This window comes from Lethenteron reissneri, unplaced genomic scaffold, assembly GCF_015708825.2.
Source record: "Lethenteron reissneri isolate LAM-NWPU_2019-01 unplaced genomic scaffold, ASM1570882v1 scaffold_1848, whole genome shotgun sequence".
NCBI lineage: Eukaryota > Metazoa > Chordata > Hyperoartia > Petromyzontiformes > Petromyzontidae > Lethenteron > Lethenteron reissneri.
In genome coordinates this window covers 24,113-46,842 of record NW_026891606.1, presented here as the reverse complement: position 1 = coordinate 46,842, position 22,730 = coordinate 24,113, and the positions used below count along the sequence as shown (strand labels likewise).

Genomic DNA, 22,730 nt, shown 5'->3' with positions numbered 1-22,730 from the left:
GTCTTGGAGAAGTCAATGTCATGTGAGCCCACTGAGTTGTAACAGTGATCTGCCACGGCTGAGGTGTTTGTCCTACCGTGTTTCAAGTCTGCTTTATGTTCACGGATGCGGTCTGAGACATGTCGTTTGGTTTCCCCAATGTAACTGCTACCACAGAGGCAACTTAGTTTGTAGACGCCAGGGTACTGTATGTCTGGAACCACATCTTTTACAGACGGTACCAGATCACGGATTTTATGTACTGTGTTGAATCTGACCTGGATCTTGTGTTTAATCAGGATTTTGGAGATCTTTTTTGTGACCCCAGCAATGTAGGGTAAGGTGATGGTCTTGAAAGGCTCCTCAACAGGATCCTTCTTGATGGTTGGAGTGATGGCTTTGCGGATTGTGTAGTCGGAGTAACCATTAGCCTTAAGAGCTTGGCGTACGTGTTTGAGTTCACTGCCAATGTGTTCCTGGTCGGAAATGCATTGGGCTCTATGATATAGAGTCTTGATGAGGGAATTCTTCTGGGATGGATGGTGGTGGGAATCCGGTTTTAGGTAAGCATCCGTATGGGTGGCTTTCCTGTAGACAGAGTGGCTCATTGAACCATCAGGTCTCCTTTTGATTAGGACATCCAAAAAGGGTAGCTTGCCATCTTTTTCGACTTCCATGGTGAATTTGATGGCTGGGTGTATGGAATTGATGTGTATCATGAGAGATTCGTTCATGAGGCGATCCACATATACAAACACAGAGACAATTTTAACCGAGAAGATGGATTCTGGCTTAGCAATCATTGGAAGGACGTAATAAACCATTTCGGATCTTAACTGATTGGGTTCACGTTTACGGTGACTTTCAGACCGCGTTCCACTCACTGGCATGGTGCAGTGTGCAGAGTAATGTATGGTGTCGTAATTATATAGTAAATATATAGCAGTGTGATACACATTAGGGTGGGTAAAATAATACATAGTGTTATATTAAAATGGATAAGGCAGCAACTGCAGCAGCAACTGCAGCAGCAGCAACTGCAGCAGCAGCAGCAACTGCAGCAGCAGCAGAAACTGCAGCAGCAGCAGAAACTGCAGCAGCAGCAGCAGAAACTGCAGCAGCAGCAGCAACTGCAGCAGCAGCAGTACCTGCAGCTCCCTTTGATGCTGTTAATCCTGCATAATGCACATGCATATGTAGTACTAATCACATTCCTGCATTTCCCATAAATATGCTAAATTCCTCTTGATATGTAAATTCCTTTGTCAAGGCGCCCAGCTTATATATATGCTCCAAGCTCGTGTGCTGTTTCATTCAGACTCTGTCGCCTCGACGGACCTGGTTTTTCACCTGAGGACGGCTGCTTGCGTTGTGGCCGAAACGTCGTGAGAATTGTTTTATGTTTTATTTTTATTATTTTATTACTTCCCTTCTACGTGACTTTACCGAAAGAACCAAGAAGATGAATCCCTGCAGTCACGAAAGCTTTAAATCGAAAAATGGCTCCGATAATAATGTTACATGCATTGTCTTTAATAATAATGTAATTATAGAATTATATAGATAGTGGGTTCAACTGAGTCGCAGACGTTGACTTGGAGGAAACACATTTATTCAACTCCAACACACGGGGTAACTTTGCCCCTTAACAGAATAACAACCTACGGTGGTGACCACCAGGCTAACGGTTTCTAGTTACAACGTAACTGCTACTACAGACCGGGACCAACAGCTTGAGGATGGGTCCACGTGTTGGAGACTCGTAGAACGTAGACGAAGGTTTCTTCAGGATGAACAACAACCCCAGTCCCTCTGGGGACCCGGCTACTATTCTCTGTGTCGTGGTTGGCTCCGCCATTAGCCACGTCCACCTTCCACAATCCTCGGGAAGAATCTGGGTCCCAATCAGGTGACCACCCCTAGCCCCCAGTTGGGGCCCCTTTGTAGACTTAACTGGTCACGTGTCCTCCCGGGTCAACCCGAGTGCCATTGCCTCGAGTAACCTCATCTCTCGGCCGGCACACACACATGGGACTGTACGCAAAGCGTAGTGCCATCTAGAGCTATCATTCAGCGTTTACCAGGCCCCTCTAGGGCCGGTGTAACAGGCTAAAATAACCCCTGCGCCGATTAAACCCGGGTGTAGTTTGGCCCAGGCCAGAGTATACCCGGGGGGATACAGTGTCCTCGGCTAAACTATACCCCCCGGGGGTTTAAACTAGACTGGGCCAGACCATACCCCTCCAGGCCAGAATATGCCCCATGTGAGAGTTCAAAGAACTTCAATCGACATCTAAAAAGCGTATCAATGGAAGTAATAATCTCAATTTGATCAATTGAAGCATTTTTAGGGTTAGGAATAGGGTTAGGGTTATGGTAATAGTTAGGGTTAGAGTTAGGGATAGGGTTAGGGTTATTATTAAAGTTTTTTTCTGGTTGAAGCAATCAAAGTCTATGTGTTTACAGATTTAAATAAAATGTTGGAAAAATTTAGCAATTCATGTGTATATCGCTCAATGCTATTACTATCATGGGGGTATAATTTGGCCTAGGCCATAATATACCCCAGAGTATAAATTGGCCTCGGCCATAATATACCTGGGTATAATCTAGCCTAGGCCGTTTTAACCCCGGGTATACTACGGCCTGTTACACCGGTACTACACCCACACCCCTGTGGTATCCGCAATGTCGCAACAACGCACACCGTGCCCCTTTAGGGCCGGCACTGCACCCAGCATGTTGACATCCAGCGATGTCACTACATAGGCATTGTCTTTGAAACTGATTGGTCTGCACCAGAGACAGCCTTCTTTAGGGCCTAGTCTCACTACCAGTGTTAGACTAGAGAACGCCAAAAGGCGAACAGCACAAAGACAATGCCATCTATCATCAGGGCATGTTTTTGATTTAAAGCTTTCGTGACTGCAGGGATTCATATTCTTGGTTCTTTCGGTAAAGTCACGTAGAAGGGAAACAATAAAATAATAAAAATATAAAACAATAAAATTCTCACGACGTTTCGACTGCAACACAAGCAATCATCATCAGGTGTGTTAGCTGCCGGCTCTCTCCGCAGCTGGATGACGAGTCGGCACGACGCTCGCCGTCGGCGGTGCGCGATGATTCCGTCGTCAGATAGCGCACACAGCTCATCCGCTGGGCCGCCATTCCTCACTCTTGCTCATTCTCTTTGAGGCAGCAGCAGCAATGTTGCTTGTCCGCTGCTGAATGCCTTGGTTCCCAGCTGGTGCTGGTCGGTGTGTGTGTGGGTCCAACACACGGCACTCTCGCTGGCGCTGACACTCTTTCTCATGGGCGGCTGGTCGGGCTCTTTCCACTGCTCCGTTCTCTCTGGTGATGCACGATGGCTGTCGTTGCTCGTCCGCTGGTTGCCGGTGCCGACGCTCTTGTTTGGTGGATGTGTAATAAAGGTCGTTGAAGCGACTTCTGGAATCCGGTCTTTCATTACAGCACTTCCTTCACGCTGCTGACAGACAGCGTGAGAGGGATATAGAGAGAGAGAGTCGCGCGCAGCCACGTGGCAGCCTGGACCACGTGGCAGCCTGGACCACGTGGCAGCCTGGACCACGTGGCAGCCTGGACCACGTGGCAGCCTGGACCACGTGGCAGCCTGGACCCCCGCTCTCGCGTGGCCTCTCCCCTTCGTTCGTTCCAGTTCTGACCACGTGTCGTTCGTCTCCACCCCTATTTAATACCCGGGTCACGTGGTACGTTTCCACCAATCCTGGTTAGCCTGCATGGAATCTTCCAGACTCCACCGTAGGCTCCCGGGACCACGCCCCTGACTCGTCTCCCCATTGGCTGTGGCTAAAGCCAGCAGAACCAATCCTCTACTTACAGCTGTCACCTTTCCATCACGTCAGGGCCACGCCCCTAGGCTTCCCCCCATTGGCTATGGACCAGGACCGGCAGAGCCAATTATCGTGACGAGTTGTAATCCGTCAAAGACCCGGATATATCCTCACATTACAGATGCTTGGCGCTTTCCGCCCTCTCTCCCGGTTGATTGCTCGTTAGCTCAACTCCAGCTGCGGCTCCCGGCATTCGCTCTCAAAACTTGCAATTGTATTCGCACACCTCTTAGCCGACAGTGAAAGCTTAGTGCAATCCAACTTGTCGCAATCCTTGACTTTGCGAGCGACTCAACACATTAGGATAAATGTAAAATAAAACTTTCAGCGATACTCTGTCGGCTCATGCCGAACTCAGCTCTTAACGACACCTCGTCCCTTCTCTCTGCGAGACACGACACCCATGATTGATCCCGAGGCCGTGCCCCAGAGTCTGCCCCTCGCGAGCCTCCCTCACAAGAATAATGAGACTGCATGATCTGTGTTTATGCTTAAAAAATACCCGTGAAAATCCCTTCCCTCTTCGTGCGACTTCTCGCAAAGGACCTGAATTTCCTTTGATGTCGCTTTGATGTTGGGGAGGGGGAGTGGTATGTGTGTCTGTGTGTGTGTGCTTGTTTTACTTTACTGGGGGTGTTAATTTTCTTCCTCGAGTCATCCCGCTAACAATGGAAGTTTGTCTTCTTGGTTCTTTCAGTAAAGTCACGTAGAAGGGAAATAATAAAATAATAAAACTAAAACAATAAAATAATTCTCACGACGTTTCGGCCACAACGCAAGCAGCCGTCCTCAGGTGAAGAACAGGTCTGTCTTGAATGGAAGCTTCTGAATGAAACACCCCAGGCTTGGAGCGTATATTTAAGCTGGGTTGGAGGGCGAAGAGCGCCTTGACAAAATAATTTGCATATCAAGAGGAATTTAGCATATTTGTGGGAAATGCAGATATGGGATTAGTACTACTTGTGGAATGTGTAGGAGGTGGGGCGGGGGGTTTCAAAGTCATATTATGCCCGTGCATTATGCAGGATTAGCAGCATCAAAGGGAGGGGATAGGGGTAGCATTAATAAAGGGAAGGAATGTTAATAGTATGTAGCTGCAGTAACTAAACAACCACGTAAAAAACTAAAGTATAAACTACATAGTATCATCAGTATACTAAATATACTCTCCAATAAGCTGAGCTACTAACAGTATATTGTTTAATTTATATTATTTTATTATTTCCCTTCTACGTGACTTTACCGAAAAAACCCAAAAAAATGGAAGTTTGCTCCAGATGGCCCCCCGGTGCATCCCCTCAGTCCCCCCACCTTTCCTCGCGGTGTGTTTTTAAAATTATCTTTTATGGTTCATCTCCGGCTCTTTGTTTCTGAAAGGCAGCTGTGGTGTGGGGTGGTGGTTCCATTTTGTTTGTGCTCCAAGCGACCCCGCGATTGATTATATGAAAACAAATATTGGCAGAATTATTCTTAATATTGATCATGGAAAAATACATGAAATATGAGGATATACCCGGCTCACTGACGTATCACAACTTGTCATGGTGATTGGCTCTGCTGGTCCTGGTTTACAGCCAATGGGGAAAAGCCTGGGGGCATGGCCCTGACGTGATGGAAAGGTGACAGCTATGGGGATTGGATCTGCTGGCTTTGGCCACAGCCAATGGGGAGATGAGTCAGGGGCGTGGTCTCGGGAGCTAACGAGGGAGCCTGGAAGATTCGATGCAGGCTAACGAGGATTGGCGGAAACGTACCACGTGACCCGGGTATTAAATAGGGGTGGAGACGAACGACACGTGGTCAGAACGGGAATGAACGGAGGAAGGGGCCACGCGAGAGCTGGGCTCCGAGTTGCCATGTGGCAGTGCGTCTCTCTCGGTCTATCTGTCCCTTTCACGCTGCCTATCAGCAGCGTGTAGCAACTGTAACATAAGTGAATAAAAGACGGATTCCAAAAGTCGTCTCAACGAGCTTTATTACATACACAACAGCCCTCAGCAGGGGCGCTTGCCTGAAACTGGAACTACAAAGGTGGAGGAAGTCGGGGCTGACTGTTGTTGGAGCTGTGTCTACAAATGACTTTGAAATTGAAGACTTCATCTTTTTTTTTAAATGGACGTCTCCACGGAGCTTTTTTACAATCCTAACACAACTCCTGTTTTATTTCCAGAAAGGCCTCCTCTTACACTGGTCAACACACTTTTTCTGGCATAAGGTATTCCAACGGTTGTAAGGTAATTTGGGGTGCTGATTCCAAATCTGTCATCAGTTTTTGTCTATCATATCAGGTTTTTGAGATATAAAATATTGCATTTTCAATAAAAACTGCAGAAGAAAATATTAAATAGATGTGGATATCTACATAAAATTATATTATAAACACACTATCCTAAAAATACAGCACCATATTTAACACTAAAGCAGTCACTGACTCGCAACAACTTGCAATCATAAGTGACAGAGTTAATTTCGGGTAAAATCAATTAAAACTGGGTATGCAGATAGCATAAAATGAGATGCGATAGATCAAATCTGAGATCAGATTTGGAATTGGCACCCTGAAATTAGTCTAAAACAGGTGCAAAAGTCCAGGCCAGAAAAAAATGATTTTTTGTTGTTGTTGACCAGTGTTATTATTGTTATTTTAATCAGACGATGTTTATTGTTTGCATGTTCACTGCGAGTATTTGTGTTTGTGGGCGTTAAGGACTTGGATTCCTTGAGGTGTTTGGACCTCTTTATTTATCATTGTCATATTTTGCGACGGTGTTTGAACATCATTGGAACCTCATTTGCCAGTAAAAAATATGATAATTGTTTTTTTACCCTTCTATCTGGCAACAAAACTGACACCTTTTTTTACAAGGAGTCATGTTTGCATAGACCACAATACCTGCAGCCATAATGCAAACAAAAAAACATAACTCTGATAATGCATGCACTGTCCTTGAAGTTGATTGGTCCACACCCGAGACAGCTTTCCTTAGAGCCTAGTCTCATATGGGTTGGACCAGATGATGCGAAAAGGCGCCTTTTATCGGAGTTGTGTTTTTTGTTTGCATTATGACTGCAGGTATTGTGGTCTATGCACATATGACTCCTTGTAAAAAAGGTGTCAGTTTTGTTGCCAGATAGAAGGGTAAAAAAAACAATTATCAACGATCTTTGAACATCCTAAACACGTAACTCTCTCATCGCCAGCGAGAAAAAAAAAAACCCTGGCTTTTCATTGTGTCCCCCATGACTTATCTCAACAGAACTGCATGGTCGGGCATTCTTTTGGTGACCGTGCTCCGAGCGTAAGGGGAGGTTTAACGATCATCTATCTTCCCCTCACCCCGCTCTGGACACGTTTGCGCGTGCAGATTCTTCTGATATCGTTGCCAATTCCTCGCTTTTGTAACCTGTGGAACACCGCAACAACAACACGAAACTCACGTTACACATGAATAATAATATACATAGGTACGAGCGTCGGTTTTGTATCACGATCAACGAAACGTCAACGTGAAGTGCTTGCTTAAACGTGGTTACTGAACGGGGAATCGGTTAGAGGTTCGGAGGGAGGGGGGATCTACAATACTGGAGAGTGTAGAAATACAACAAGGATGTGAAAAGGGCGGACGATTGACCATTCGTGAGGGGACAGTGAAAAAGTGATTGGGGAGGGATATATGAAGGGACACATACACAGAAACCCGCATATACAAAGACAAACACAAATATTCCCCGTATAGCCTTAACAGACTGTAGGGGCAATTGCTGTTAGCGAGCACCTATGAAGGCCGACACGGCACACGAGGGGGTGGGTAGCAAGTAGACATGAAAACAAAAATCCCCAGGTAGCCTCTAGCAGGGCTGTAGGGGCAAGTGCTGTCAGTAACAAGTAGACATAAAGACAAAAATCCCCAGGTAGCCTCTAGCAGGGCTGTAGTGGCAATTGATGTCAGTAGCAAGTAGACATGAAGACAACAATCCACATACTCTTCGGTTCTTTCGGTAAAGTCACGTAGGTAAAAAAGTGATCTGAAGAAACTATGTGGATGGCACGTGACCACCCAGGTACACACACAAAGACAAAGATCAAAGTGCTGTTAGCGAGCACCTATGAAGGCCGGAACGACGCACGAAGGGGTGGGTGGCCAGCACCACGCCCGTCCGCCTTTGTCTCCCCAGTGGCCACGTTTACACACTGCACCAGGTACTCATTTGAGGCTGAGTCAACCTAGGGGAGGCCCAGGTCCGGTTCAGATAATCGTCACTGGTGATGGCCGTGAGCGGAAATCGAACCCGGGTCGCCAGGTTCATAGAGCAGCGCGCTAACCGCTACACTACTGCTCCCCATATACAACAACTGCCATTCACCCAAAGTGGCAGTGACGTCACCACGACGCTTATGCCAGGCCATGTGCACCTTGAGGCCACGTGAAGTGTCGAACACCCACTGACAGGAGGCCACGGGGCAGACCCAGCTGCTACGGGTCGACTGACTGAGATGACTGGCTGATGCACCACCTGTGCCCCCTACTGTGCCAACTTGCTGTGCTTTAGTCACCCGGCGCTCCGCTCATTGCTGTGAGCGTCGCTCCTCCGCCCTCCGTTGTTGTTGGAGGGCAACTGCCTCCAACTGCCCAGTAGCGTCCTTCACGAGCCTCCTCCACTGAGGCCGATCTTGACACTGCTGGTACCAGTCATCGGCAAATCCACTCAGCTCCACAACCTCCTATAACACATCACTGCATCGCTTCTCTAGCCCGTGCTGCGCCCGTTTAGCCCCCTCGATCCGGCCGAACAAAAGCTGTTTGGGCATGCGGTGTCTGGGCATGCGGGCTACATGGCCCAGCCAACTCAGCCTTGCCTGCTGGAGGTGCTCACCGATGGGACTTTTTCCAGATCTTTCAAAGATTTGTGAGCTCCTCATACAACCCAGCCTGGTTAAACCCAGGAATGATCGTAGGCAGGCCAGCCTGAATGTTTCTAAACGGCGAATATGTTCCATTAGGTGGGTCCACGTTTCGCAAGCGTAGAGAAGGGAGGGAATAACTGTGGCCGAGAAGACCCAAAGCTTCGTGCAGAGCGACAGACCAGGTTGCTTCCACACAGCGTTATGCAACCGATGAAAAGATAATGCCGCTCGACTGATTCGGAGTGAGACCTCTGCTGTTAAATTGGAGCGGTCACAGGTACACACACACAGACACACACAATAAAACACACAAACGGACACACACACACATCCAGACACACACAAACGGACACACACAGGCACACACACAGGTAGACACACTGACACATACACACAAACGGACACATGCATGGGACACTGCAAATGCGATCTGTCACTTCTGATCCTTCCCCACACGCATGTGTATCGGTGATAGTTACACGGGGTATACGCGTTACGCATGGGTTACATAGGTTGTATGGGCTGCAGGCGTTGTATGGTACATCTTCGTGCACCCACCAGAAAGACGGCGAGCATGAGCGCTGTGATGGCGAGAATGGCGTAGCAAACGATGGCTTCCATCGAGAAACAATCAAAGCCACCGCCACCGTGATCACCATCACCAGCGCCACCAACTTCACCATGACCAAGACCACCACCATCAAATCCATCACCACGGCTGGTTTGAGACTCTAGTGCAGCGTCCGTGAAGTGTTTGGCCTGAACAGCCAAATCGGTGATCGTCTCTGCCACTGGGAAATGGAACGTACGGACACACGGACACGGGTACACACACACAGACACACAGACAGGTAAACATACACACAGGTTACACACACAGGTTACACACACACAGGTTCACACACACAGGTTAACACGCAGCTACACACACAAAGAGAAAGATCCAAGTGATGTTAGCAAGCACCTATGAAGGCCAGACCGGCACATGATGGCGTGGGTTGCCAGCACCACGCCCGGCCGCCTTTGTCTCTCCAGTGGCGATGATTTCACACCGCACCAGGTACTCATTTAAGGCTGAGTCGACCTAGGAGAGGCCCAGGACCGGTCTAGATAATTGACAGATTTACTGTCCTCACTTGGTAAAGTAAATCTAGCTTTGACGGTCCCACCTGATGATGGAGACTTGTGTTGCCTCCGAAACGTCGTGATTTATGATTATATTTTGTTTCTATTATTACTTTTATTAATTTAATTTTTTACCTGATGGCCTTAATCTAAGTTGTCTTGTGGTTGTTATTGTTGTTTGACTTGCATCCCACTGGGATGTTTGCACACAGCGTTGGTGTACGGTGCTTTTTCTGCAATATTTTGTCGTCTTTTCTTGGATTTTCTGTTTGCACTCAGTCACATATTCACTTTAAGATGTTTTCTTGTTCAAGTTTTTGTTTTTTGTTTGTTGCGGTTGCACCCGATTCAAGAGCCGAATGGCTCACGGGGCTATACCTAACACATGAAACTTGAACTTGAACCAAAAAAAACCTAAGAGTATAAACCACCTCGGCAAAGTTCACGGAAGGGGCCTTCTGGAAGCCCCGGGATCCAGCTCGTAGGTTCTAGAAGGGGGGCGTGGTGAGGGCGGAGCAAGGTCACGTGGTGAGGGCGGAGCAAGACCACGTGGTGAGGGTGGTGCAAGGTCACGTGGTGAGGGCAGAGCAAGGTCACGTGGTGAGGGCAGAGCAAGACCACGTGGTGAGGGAGGAGCAAGACCACGTGGTGAGGGCAGAGCAAGACCACGTGGTGAGGGAGGAGCAAGACCACGTGGTGAGGGTGGTGCAAGGTCACGTGGTGAGGGCAGAGCAAGACCACGTGGTGAGGGAGGAGCAAGGTCACGTGGTGAGGGTGGTGCAAGGTCACGTGGTGAGGGCAGAGCAAGACCACGTGGTGAGGGAGGAGCAAGGTCACGTGGTGAGGGTGGTGCAAGGTCACGTGGTGAGGGCAGAGCAAGGTCACGTGGTGAGGGAGGAGCAAGGTCACGTGGTGAGGGAGGAGCAAGGTCACGTGGTGAGGGCGGAGCAAGGTCACGTGGTGAGGGCAGAGCAAGGTCACGTGGTGAGGGAGGAGCAAGGTCACGTGGTGAGGGCGGAGCAAGGTCACGTGGTGAGGGAGGAGCTAGACCACGTGGTGAGGGAGGAGCTAGACCACGTGGTGAGGGCGGAGCAAGACCACGTGGTGAGGGAGGAGCTAGACCACGTGGTGAGGGAGGAGCTAGACCACGTGGTGAGGGAGGAGCTAGACCACGTGGTGAGGGCGGAGCTAGACCACGTGGTGAGGGAGGAGCTAGACCACGTGGTGAGGGAGGAGCTAGACCACGTGGTGAGGGAGGAGCAAGACCACGTGGTGAGGGAGGAGCAAGACCACGTGGTGAGGGAAGAGCTAGACCACGTGGTGAGGGAGGAGCTAGACCACGTGGTGAGGGAGGAGCTAGACCACGTGGTGAGGGAGGAGCAAGACCACGTGGTGAGGGAGGAGCTAGACCACGTGGTGAGGGAGGAGCTAGACCACGTGGTGAGGGAGGAGCTAGACCACGTGGTGAGGGAAGAGCTAGACCACGTGGTGAGGGAGGAGCTAGACCACGTGGTGAGGGAGGAGCAAGACCACGTGGTGAGGGAGGAGCAAGACCACGTGGTGAGGGAGGAGCAAGACCACGTGGTGAGGGAGGAGCAAGACCACGTGGTGAGGGAGGTGCAAGACCACGTGGTGAGGGAGGAGCAAGACCACGTGGTGAGGGAGGAGCAAGACCACGTGGTGAGGGAGGAGCAAGACCACGTGGTGAGGGAGGAGCAAGACCACGTGGTGAGGGAGGTGCAAGACCACGTGGTGAGGGAGGAGCAAGACCACGTGGTGAGGGAGGAGCAAGACCACGTGATGAGGGAGGAGCAAGACCACGTGGTGAGGGAGGAGCTAGACCACGTGGTGAGGGAGGAGCAAGACCACGTGGTGAGGGAGGAGCTAGACCACGTGATGAGGGAGGAGCAAGACCACGTGGTGAGGGAGGAGCAAGACCACGTGGTGAGGGAGGAGCAAGACCACGTGATGAGGGAGGAGCAAGACCACGTGGTGAGGGAGGAGCAAGACCACGTGGTGAGGGAGGAGCTAGACCACGTGGTGAGGGAGGAGCAAGACCACGTGGTGAGGGAGGAGCTAGACCACGTGATGAGGGAGGAGCAAGACCACGTGGTGAGGGAGGAGCAAGACCACGTGGTGAGGGAGGAGCAAGACCACGTGATGAGGGAGGAGCAAGACCACGTGGTGAGGGAGGAGCAAGACCACGTGGTGAGGGAGGAGCTAGACCACGTGGTGAGGGAGGAGCAAGACCACGTGGTGAGGGAGGAGCTAGACCACGTGGTGAGGGAGGAGCAAGACCACGTGGTGAGGGAGGAGCAAGACCACGTGATGAGGGAGGAGCTAGACCACGTGGTGAGGGAGGAGCAAGACCACGTGGTGAGGGAGGAGCAAGACCACGTGGTGAGGGAGGAGCAAGACCACGTGGTGAGGGAGGAGCTAGACCACGTGGTGAGGGAGGAGCAAGGTCACGTGGTGAGGGAGGAGCAAGGTCACGTGGTGAGGGCGGAGCAAGACCACGTGGTGAGGGAGGTGCAAGGTCACGTGGTGAGGGCAGTGCAAGGTCACGTGGTGAGGGCGGTGCAAGGTCACGTGGTGAGGGCGGTGCAAGGTCACGTGGTGAGGGCGGTGCAATGTCACGTGGTGAGGGCGGTGCAAGGTCACGTGGTGAGGGCGGTGCAAGGTCACGTGGTGAGGGCGGTGCAAGGTCACGTGGTGAGGGCGGTGCAAGGTCACGTGGTGAGGGCGGTGCAAGGTCACGTGGTGAGGGCGGTGCAAGGTCACGTGGTGAGGGCGGTGCAAGGTCACGTGGTGAGGGAGGAGCAAGGTCACGTGGTGAGGGCGGTGCAAGGTCACGTGGTGAGGGCGGTGCAAGGTCACGTGGTGAGGGCGGTGCAAGGTCACGTGGTGAGGGCGGTGCAAGGTCACGTGGTGAGGGAGGAGCAAGGTCACGTGGTGAGGGCGGTGCAAGGTCACGTGGTGAGGGAGGAGCAAGACCACGCTGGGAGGATAACAATGGGGCCCTTCGTGCGAGAGCTCGGGGCTGTTGCTGGGAGGAGTCGACCGTCCTCGCCGTGCGACAGAGGTCGCAACTGGGTACCCGATACCCGTACCCTACTCGATACCCGGCTACCCGTACCCGGCCGGGTATGGGTACGGGTACCCGTTTGCGACCCTGGTGCGGCCGGGTACAGGTAGGCTGTGAGTCACTGGTGAGTAATCGGTTGTCACTCATTTCTCAACGTCTTGTCTCTTCTTACAATTCAAGTTCCTAGAATCAACCCACCCGCACCTGCAACATGGCTTCATCCCAGAGGTCGCAATTGGGTACCCGATACCCGTACCCTACCTGTACCCGGCCGGGTACGGGTAGGGTATCAAAACCCGTTTGCGACCTCTGCCGTGCGAACATCTCACCACCATCTGTGCCGCCGTAGCTCGACGTTGCTGAACGCCGCTAGCTCGACAGCCTGCAAACTTTTATAGCTCGTTAGTGCGGCCAACGATGGACGGTTGCGTATGTGTAAAATATATATGTTTGTGTGTGGCGTACACCCAGTTTAACACGTAGGCATTCTCGACCGACTGTCAGTGTCGGAGACCTCTCCTACATCAACATTAGCTGCCCGCCCATCTCTAAACCTTTAGAAACAGCTCTTTGATTGGTGTAGACCTACTGCCAGTGTCGGAGACCTCTCCTACATTAACATTAGCTGCCCCGTCGATCTCTAAACCTTTATAAACAGCTCTCTGATTGGTGTAAACCTACTGCCGGTGTCGGAGGCCTCTCCTACATTAACAACTGCCCCGCCCATCTCTAAACCTTTATAAGCAGCTCTCTGATTGATGTAGACTTACTGCCCGTGTCGGAGGTTTCTCCGACATTAACATAAGCTGCCCCGCCCATCTCTAAACCTTTATAAACAGCACTCTGATTGGTGTAGACCTACTGCCGGTGTCGTGGCCCTCTCCCTACATTAACATAAGCTGCCCCGCCCATCTCTAAACCTTTAGAAACAGCTTGCCATCAGAGGCTAACCTCCCTGTTCCTGATGACGCCCCCTTGTGTTGCGATTGAAACGTGGTGATATTTTTATTGTTTTCTATTAACTTTATTTTAATTTTATTTTATTATTATTTTATTGTTATTATCTTTTTCTTCTATCTTCGTTACTTTACCGAAAGAACCATAGAATGGTATTATTCATAATAACGTTTTTTGGGTTAGATCGCCTAAGTTTAAATGTGTCGCAACCCTCCTCCACGTGACATGGCCAATCAGTAAGAAATGTGTCACGTTAACAAAACGCCAATTAGTTCTTCAGCCCACCGGTGTGTTTGAAGAGTGAATCCACAACATTTAGAATTTGAGGACCACGACGTTTCGCTGGCGATTGCATCCAGCATCTTCGTACATGCAGGGAGCATGCACTCCCCCCTTGCGTGCGAGAATGAACAAGGTGCCTCCAATCTATACCGTCTCCGAACTGCGTCACTACACACTTTTTTTAGTGGGTTGGATCGCATGAATATGTAAAATTTGTGTCATTAAACCGGCCACCACCCGACACAGCCAATTTGTTACCAGTCCGGGTACAGGATGCAGGAACAGCTGCCCTCACCACTCACCTTAACTCACCAGCTCACCACTACCTCACCACTACCGCACAACTCCTCACCACCAGCTCTCCTCTCACCACCACGAGCTTCTGCTTCTCCACGTGGACCACTCCACTGATCTCCGGGTACAGGATGCAGGAGTAGCTCCATTCACCACTCACCTTTATTCACCAGCTCATCACTACCTTATTCATATTCTTAGGTTTTTTTCGGTAAAGTCACGTAGGTAAAAAATTAAAATTAATGAAAGTAAAATAAAAATAAAAATCACGACGTTTCGGAGGCAACACAAGCTTCCGTATTCAGATGGAACAGTCACAGCACGATAGCTGTATCAAGTGAGAGAAATTCCAAGAAACAGTATTTGTATATATACTGGTTGAGGGTGGGAGGAGCCAAGGTAGGCCCTGGATATTATTTTTGTGAGGTTCGGTGCGGCTGAAGCACGCTGTTAGGAATGAGCCTTTGTTGTGTAAACTAGGTGCGGATGATGTAAAGGTGCGTGTAAATGGGACTGAGCCTTTTGTTATGTAGAGATGATGCGGCGAGAATCATTGCGAGGAAATGATTCTTTGTTGTGTAGAATGGTTGACTGAGCCTATTGTTATGTAGAGGTGATGCGGCTTCCTCACCACTACCTCACAACTCCTCACCACCAGCTCACCTCTCACCACCACGAATCTCGTCCTCTGCACGTGCACCACTTCGCGGAGCTCTGGGTACAGGATGCAGGAGTAGCTCCATTCACCACTCACCTTAACTCATCAGCTCACCACTACCTCACCACTCCTCACCACCAGCTCACCTCTCACCTCCACGAGCTTCTGCTTCTCCACGTGGACCACTCCACTGATCTCTGGGTACAGGATGCAGGAGTAGCTCCATTCACCACTCACCTTAACTCACCAGCTCACCACTACCTCACCACTCCTCACCACCAGCTCACCTCTCACCACCACGAGTCTCGTCCTCTGCACGTGCACCACTTCGCCGAGCTCTGGGTACAGGTGGCACGAGTAGCTCCCCGCATCTTCTAAGCCGGCCCCGTCAATCTCGAGCGAGTTGTCGGGCGCCAGGCGGAAGCGGGGTCCGTACGCCGGGTTGTACTGCACTCCTACGTCGCGGCCGTCACCGCCAAGGTGCTTCACCAAGATGGTGTCATCGGAGCCCTCACCTGTCACCTGCGCAAGCACCCGGCCAAATCGTGATTATTGCAGGTGTAGTGGTGTAGTGTAGAGTGCAGTGTATAGTAGTGTAGTGTATAGTGTAGTGTATAGTAGTGTAGTGTATAGTGTAGTGTATAGTAGTGTAGTGTATAGTGTAGTGTATAGTAATGTAGTGTATAATGTAGTGTATAGCAGTGTAGTGTATAGTAGTGTAGTGTATCGTGTAGTGTATAGTAGTGTAGTGTGTAGTGTATAGTAGTGTAGTGTATAATGTAGTGTATAGCAGTGTCGTGTGTAATAGTGTGGTGTACAGTAGTGTCGTCTATAGTGTAGTGGATAGTAGTGTGGTGTATAGTAGTGTATAATGTAGTGTATAATGTAGTGTATAGTAGTGTAGTGTATAGTAGTGTAGTGTATAGTATATAGTAGTGTAGTGTATAGTGTAGTGTATAGCAGTGTCGTGTGTAGTAGTGTGGTGTACAGAAGTGTAGTCTATAGTGTAGTAGATAGTAGTTTGGTGTATAGTAGTGTATAATGTAGTGTATAATGTAGTGTATAACAGTGTAGTGCATAGTCGTGTACAGTGTAGTGTATAGTAGTGTATAGTGCAGCGTATAGTAGCGTATCGTAGTGTAGTGTATAGTATTGCATAGTATAGTGTATAGTAGTGTTGTGTGTAGTGTAGTGTATAGTCGTGTATAGAATAGTGTATAGTAGTCTATAGTGCAGTGTATAGTCGTGTATAGTGTAGTGTATAGTAGTGCATTGTGTAGTGCATTGTATAGTGTAGTACATAGTACTGTATAGCGTAGTGTATAGTCGTGTATAGTGTAGCGTTTAGTAGTGTATAGTGTAGTGTATAGTAGTGTATAGTGCAGTGTATAGTCGTGTATAGTGTAGTGTATAGTTTTGCATAGTATAGTGTATAGTAGTGTATTGTGTAGTGCAGTTTATAGTGTAGTATATAGTAGTGTATAGTGTATAGTAGTTTTGTGTATAGTGTTTAGTAGTGTAGTGTATAGTCGTGTATAGTGTAGTGTATAGTAGTGTATAGTGCAGTGTATAGTCGTGTATAGTGTAGTGTATAGTAGTGCATTGTGTAGTGCAGTGTATAGTGTAGGAAATAGTACTGTATAGCGTAGTGTATAGTCGTGTATAGCGTAGCGTTTAGTAGTGCATAGTGTAGCGTATAGTAGTGTATAGTGTAGGGCATAATCGTGCAGTGTATTATTGAGAAATCGGCGCCATTGAGATAATTGAAGGCACGTGCCATAGTGGGGTGGAGGGCGCTGTCTGATATGGGCGGGGTTGAGAGGGTAAAAGGGTAAAGGTAAAGGTGTCGACATGCCAAGGGGTAAGGTAAAGGGTAGGGTAAAGGTAGCTCGGAAGAATTACCCGGTAGGGTAAAGGTAGCGCGAAGTTTTAAACCGGTAAATACGGTGCCTTGTTTACCGCTAGAAGCTCCGTGGCGCAGTCCGTGGCCTCCATTTAATAAGTAATATTAAAACAAACTTTCTTAAAAACACGCTTTTATTAAATGTGTGAGTAATGGCAGAACTCCACGACTCCAGGAAGTGGCCCCAAAGCTTGCCGTGACGTAAGGGACCGTGGCCAATTACAGCCAACGTCAGTTGAGCGTGGACAATTTTACCCAAGCCGAAACATAACGTATAAAAAAACATTTTATGATAGAATATAGTGTTGTCCTCAGTATGACATAAGTATACCAAGTTTTCAGTCGATACCACATTAGAAAGTGGGTAAAAATGTAGTTACAAGATTTGAGGATGCAACAACGACAACAACAACGACAACAACAACAAGCGTGTAAAATTGGAATCATCGAGAGTATTCTATATGAATTAAGCGCTCTACCTAGCATTTACCGTTATAAACCTTGTTCATGTGTAGTTCCTTAGTAATTACCCTGTAATTGGGTAATTTACATGGGATAAGGGTAAAAGGTAGGGTAGAGTGATTGTATCTTAATTTTGGAGCTTTCGTGACTGCAGGAATTATTCTTTGTTTCTTTCGGTTAAGTCACGTCTAAAGATAAAATAATAAATTAAAATAATAGCATATTACGACGTTTCGATTGCAACACAAGCAATCATCATCAGGCATAAAAGAAATAGCAACACAAATCTAACTAGAAAACTATAGACATACATACAAGCAGACAGACATCACAACAGCACAATGAGAGAGGTAAAAGGTAGGGTAAAAATAGGCTCGTTGTTTTTACCTTTTAACTTTTACCTTACCTTGCCGAGGCCTACCCGGAGACCAACAAGCCACGAGGTGGAGGACATGGGAGCTGACTGTTCGCGGAGATCTACGTCTCCGCTATTCTTGAGAAATTACAGGTTTCACCTTTTTTTAGAATGGACGTCTCCAAGGAGTTTCTTTGCAGTAGTCTAGTGTATAGTGTCGTGTGTATAGTAGTGTAGTGCAGTGTATAGTAGTGTAGTGCAGTGTATAGTAATGCAGTGTATGGTGGTGTAGAGTAGTGCATAGTAGTGTCGTGTGTATAGTAGTGTAGTGCAGTGTATAGTAGTGTTGTGTATGGTGGTGTAGTGTAGTGCATAGTAGTGTCGTGTGTATAGTAGTGTAGTGCAGTGTATAGTAGTGTTGTGTAAAGTAGTGTAGTGTATAGTAGTTGCAGTGTATAGTAGTGTAGTGCAGTGTATAGTAGTGTAGTGCAGTGTATAGTAATGCAGTGTATGGTAGTGTAGTGTAGTGCATAGTAGTGTAGTGTGTATAGTAGTGTAGTGCAGTGTAGTTTATGGTAGTTTAGTGCAGTGTATAGTAGTGTAGTGTAAAGTAGTGTAGTGTATAGTAGTGCAGTGTATAGTAGTGTAGTGCAGTGTATAGTAGTGTAGTGCAGTATATAGTAGTGTAGTGCAGTGTATAGTAATGCAGTGTATGGTAGTGTAGTGTAGTGCATAGTAGTGTAGTGTGTATAGTAGTGTAGTGCAGTGTAGCGTATGGTAGTGCAGTGTATAGTATAGTAGTGCAGTGTATAGTAGTGCAGTATATAGTAGTGCAGTGTATAGTCGTGTTTGTGTAGTCTATAGTAGAGCATAGTAGTGCAGTATATAGTAGTGCATTGTATAGTAGGTATAGTGTGTATAGTATGTGTAGTGTGTAGAGTAGGTGTAGTGTGTATAGTCGCTGTAGATTAGTGTAATGTATAGCGTATTATATTGTGGTTATCGGCTTCCTTAAAGGCGGAAATAAGATTAGGGTGTTTTCCAGAACCTCGTTTGCTATGCACGAGTTGTGGATTCGACCCCAGACCCTACCACTATGGTGTTTCGTAGATGTTAGCTACCTTTGCTGCTACTCAGGAGGTCGCGGGTTCGATACTGACAACTAACGCCACGGTGGCCAGGAGATGTTAACTACCTCACCTGGTATGCAGGAGGTCGTGGGTTCGGTCCTGGACCCTGACGATGATTGCCGTTGCTATATATTTGTGCGTGTGGTGTCTGTAAGTGTGGGTGGCGTTCATAGGCGTGCGTGGCGTTCTTAAGTGTGGGTGGTGTTCGTAAGTGCTGATGGTGTTCGTAAATGTGGGTGGTGTTTCTAAGTACGGGTGGTGTTCGTAAGTGCTGGTGGTGTTCGTAAATGTGGGTGGTGTTTCTAAGTACGGGTGGTGTTCGTAAGTGCTGGTGGTGTTCGTAAATGTGGGTGGTGTTTCTAAGTACGGGTGGTGTTCGTAAGTGTTGGTGGTGTTCGTAAATGTGGGTGGTGTTTCTAAGTACAGATGGTGTTCGTAAGTGCTGGTGGTGTTTGTAAATGTGGGTGGTGTTTCTAAGTACGGGTGGTGTTCGTAAGTGCTGGTGGTGTTCGTAAATGTGGGTGGTGTTTCTAAGTACGGGTGGTGTTCGTAAGTGCTGGTGGTGTTCGTAAATGTGGGTGGTGTTTCTAAGTACGGGTGGTGTTCGTAAGTGCTGGTGGTGTTCGTAAATGTGGGTGGTGTTTCTAAGTACGGGTGGTGTTCGTAAGTGCTGGTGGTGATCGTAAGTGTGGGTGGCGTTCTTAAGGAAATGCAGTTGTTCATAAGTCGTGGCTCTTATAAGTTGGGTGTTCGTAAGCTGAGGACCGCCTTACCCTGCTCCAATTCAGTTCGTTGTACTTGGCGTATTGGACAAGGCTTTGTGCACACCTCAGCAAGACTGAGGTGCCCTGCTGAGCCCAAACATCCTCCACCATGGCATCTATGGCCTCGTCTGTCAGTCTCTGTCTGTCTCTCTTTGCACATTCACCCCCCGTATATCCTGCACACACAGAGACAGATACACAGACAGATATACAGACACACGGACAGATATACAGACACACAGACAGATACACACGCAGACTGATACACACACAGACACGCACAAACACACACAGCCAAACAGATAGATACACACCACACACACACTACCCCGGTCGTGTGTTGGAGAGGAAACAACAGGAGGTACAAGAACATTGATCATGCATAAAGTTTGTTATAGACTATACGGGGGATCTTTGTCTTTGTGTATCTATTTGTGTACCTGTGTGTACCTATGTGTGTGTACATGTGAGTGTACCTGTGTGTGTGTACCTGTGTGTGTACCTGTGTGTACCTATGTGTGTGTGTACCTGTGAGTGTACCTGTGTGTGTACCTGTGTGTGTACCTGTGTGTGTGTACCTGTGAGTGTACCTGTGAGTGTACCTATGTGTGTGTGTACCAGTGAGTGTACCTGTGTGTGTGTACCTGTGTGTGTACCTGTGTGTGTACCTATGTGTGCACCTGTGAGTGTACCTGTGTTTGTACCTGTGAGTGTGTACCTGTGGGTGTACCTTTTTGTGTACCTGTGTGTGCATGTACCTAGGTATTTACCTGTGTGTGTACTTAGGTATTTACCTGTGAGTGTACCTGCGTGTGTGTGTGCCTGTGTGTGTACCTGTGTGTGTACCTGTGTGTGTACCTGTGAGTGTACCTGTGAGTTTGTACCTGTGAGTGTACCTGTTTGTGTACCTGTGTGTGCGTGTACCTAGGTATTTACCTGTGTGTGTACTTAGGTATTTACCTGTGTGTACCTGTGTGTGTGTACCTGTGTGTGTACCTGTGTGTGTGTACCTGTGTGTACCTGTGAGTATACCTGTGTTTGTACCTGTGAGTGTACCTGTGAGTGTTCCTTTTTGTGTACCTGTGTGTGCGTGTACCTAGGTATTTACCTGTGTGTGTACTTAGGTATTTACTTGTGAGTGTACCTGCGCGTGTGTGCGTACCTGTGAATATACCTGGGTGTACCTGTGTGTACTTGTGTGTACCTCCATAATATAGGTTTTTTTTGGGGTTAGTTCACGAAAATATAAATATTGTGTCGTTAAACCCTTCACCACCCGACACAGCCAATTAGTAAGGTTTGTCACGTAAACAGAACGTGCCAATTCGTTACTAGTGTAGCGACTGACTCAGAGACACTGAGTGTAGGATGCACTCTGTTTATTAACACGGCCTAACTGTTAACGCTCGGTAACTACGGTTCCCAGTCAGGACAGCTGGAAGACTGCCTGACTGGCGACGCCGAGATGATGAAGACTCCAGCAGCGTGACGGGATCCCACTCCACACGACAGCCCCGAGCTCCCCTCCCGGGGCCCCTCTTATATTGCCAGCGTGGCCTGGCTACGCCCCCCCCCCCCCGGCCACGCCCCCTTCTGGAACCTTCTAGCGGGTTCTCGATGTGCCCCTTCCGTAACCTTCCCCTACATCCATCTCTCTGGTCTATCACGTGACCTGCTGTCAGTCAGGCAGAGGTCGCAATCGGGTACCCAATACCCGTATCCTACCCGGCTACCCGTACCCGGCTGGGTACGGGTACGGGTACCCGTTTGCGACCCTGGTGCGGCCGGGTACAGGTACGGGTAGGCCGTGAGTCACTGGTGAGTCACCGTTTGTCACTCATTTCCCAACGTCTTGTCTCTTCTCACAATTCAAGTTCCTAGAATCAACCCACCCACGCCTGCAACATGGCTTCATCCCAGAGGTCGCAATCGGGTACCCGTACCCTACCCGATACCCGGCCGGGTACGGGTAGCCAGGTATCGGGTAGGGCACGGGTACGGGTACCCGTTTGCGACCCTGGTGCGGCCGGGTCCGGGTAAGGAATCATAACCCGTTTGCGACCTCTGCAGTCAGGGCTGCTGTACGCTGCAGATCCCCTTCCCTGCCAGCAGCCGGCGCTATGCTGCTACGTGACCGATTTTACGTCACTACACTAGTACAGCACACCGGTTGTGTTGGAACTGGCTTGTCGCCTGATGATGCCGGTTGTAATTATTGGTGAAACGTCGTGCTCAGGTTGTAAATGTTGCCGATTTGCTCTTCAACACACAACCGGTGTAGTTGCTGTACGAGTACCGAATTGGCCACGTTCTGTTTACGTGACACTCAACCTTGCTGTGTCGGGTAGTGATGGGTTTAACGACACAACCTTTAAGTTTTCGTGATCTAACCCAAGAAACAACCTGTATAATGGATGCAATTGTTCGCAAAAATCTACGTGATTGCAAATGTTGTGGATTTTCTCTCCAATATTTACTGAGTACTCATGTTGTAAATGTTTCGGTAAAGTCACGTAGAAGGGAAATAATAAAATAATAAAAATAAAACATTATTAAATAATTATCACGACGTTTCGGCCACAAGAAGAACAGGTCTGTCGGAAAGACAACGTCGTGAGAATTATTTTATTATGTTTTATTTTTATTATTTCCCTTCTACGTGACTTTACCGAAAGAACCAAGAAGATGAATCCCTGCAGTCACGAAAGCTTTAAATCGAAATTTAAAGTTGTAAATGTTGTGGATTTGCTCTCCAACACACGACTGATGTGCTGTACTAGTGTTGTGGCATAAACCTCGAGGAGACGTCTTCTTAGCGGCAACACGTTTATTGTAGATAAACGACAACACTAGCCGTAACACTGAGGGGCATGGCCCCTGTAACACTAAGGGGTACGTCCCGTTCACCCGATAACCTAAGGGAGGTACGGCTTCCCTTCTAGCGGAGCCCTACAG

General features: G+C 48.6%; 1 protein-coding gene across 1 annotated transcript; it reads right to left on the bottom strand.

The window, feature by feature from the left end:
• Positions 1-7,080: 7,080 nt before the first annotated feature.
• On the bottom strand, positions 7,081-19,938 carry LOC133339379 (uncharacterized). Its single transcript, XM_061547519.1, has 4 exons — positions 19,785-19,938; positions 15,449-15,683; positions 9,319-9,551; positions 7,081-7,258 (listed from the first exon to the last, which is right to left on the bottom strand). Exons 1-4 carry the CDS (start codon positions 19,884-19,886, stop codon positions 7,166-7,168), a joined length of 663 nt encoding a protein of 220 aa, XP_061403503.1. The 5' UTR covers positions 19,887-19,938; the 3' UTR covers positions 7,081-7,165.
• Positions 19,939-22,730: the final 2,792 nt, after the last annotated feature.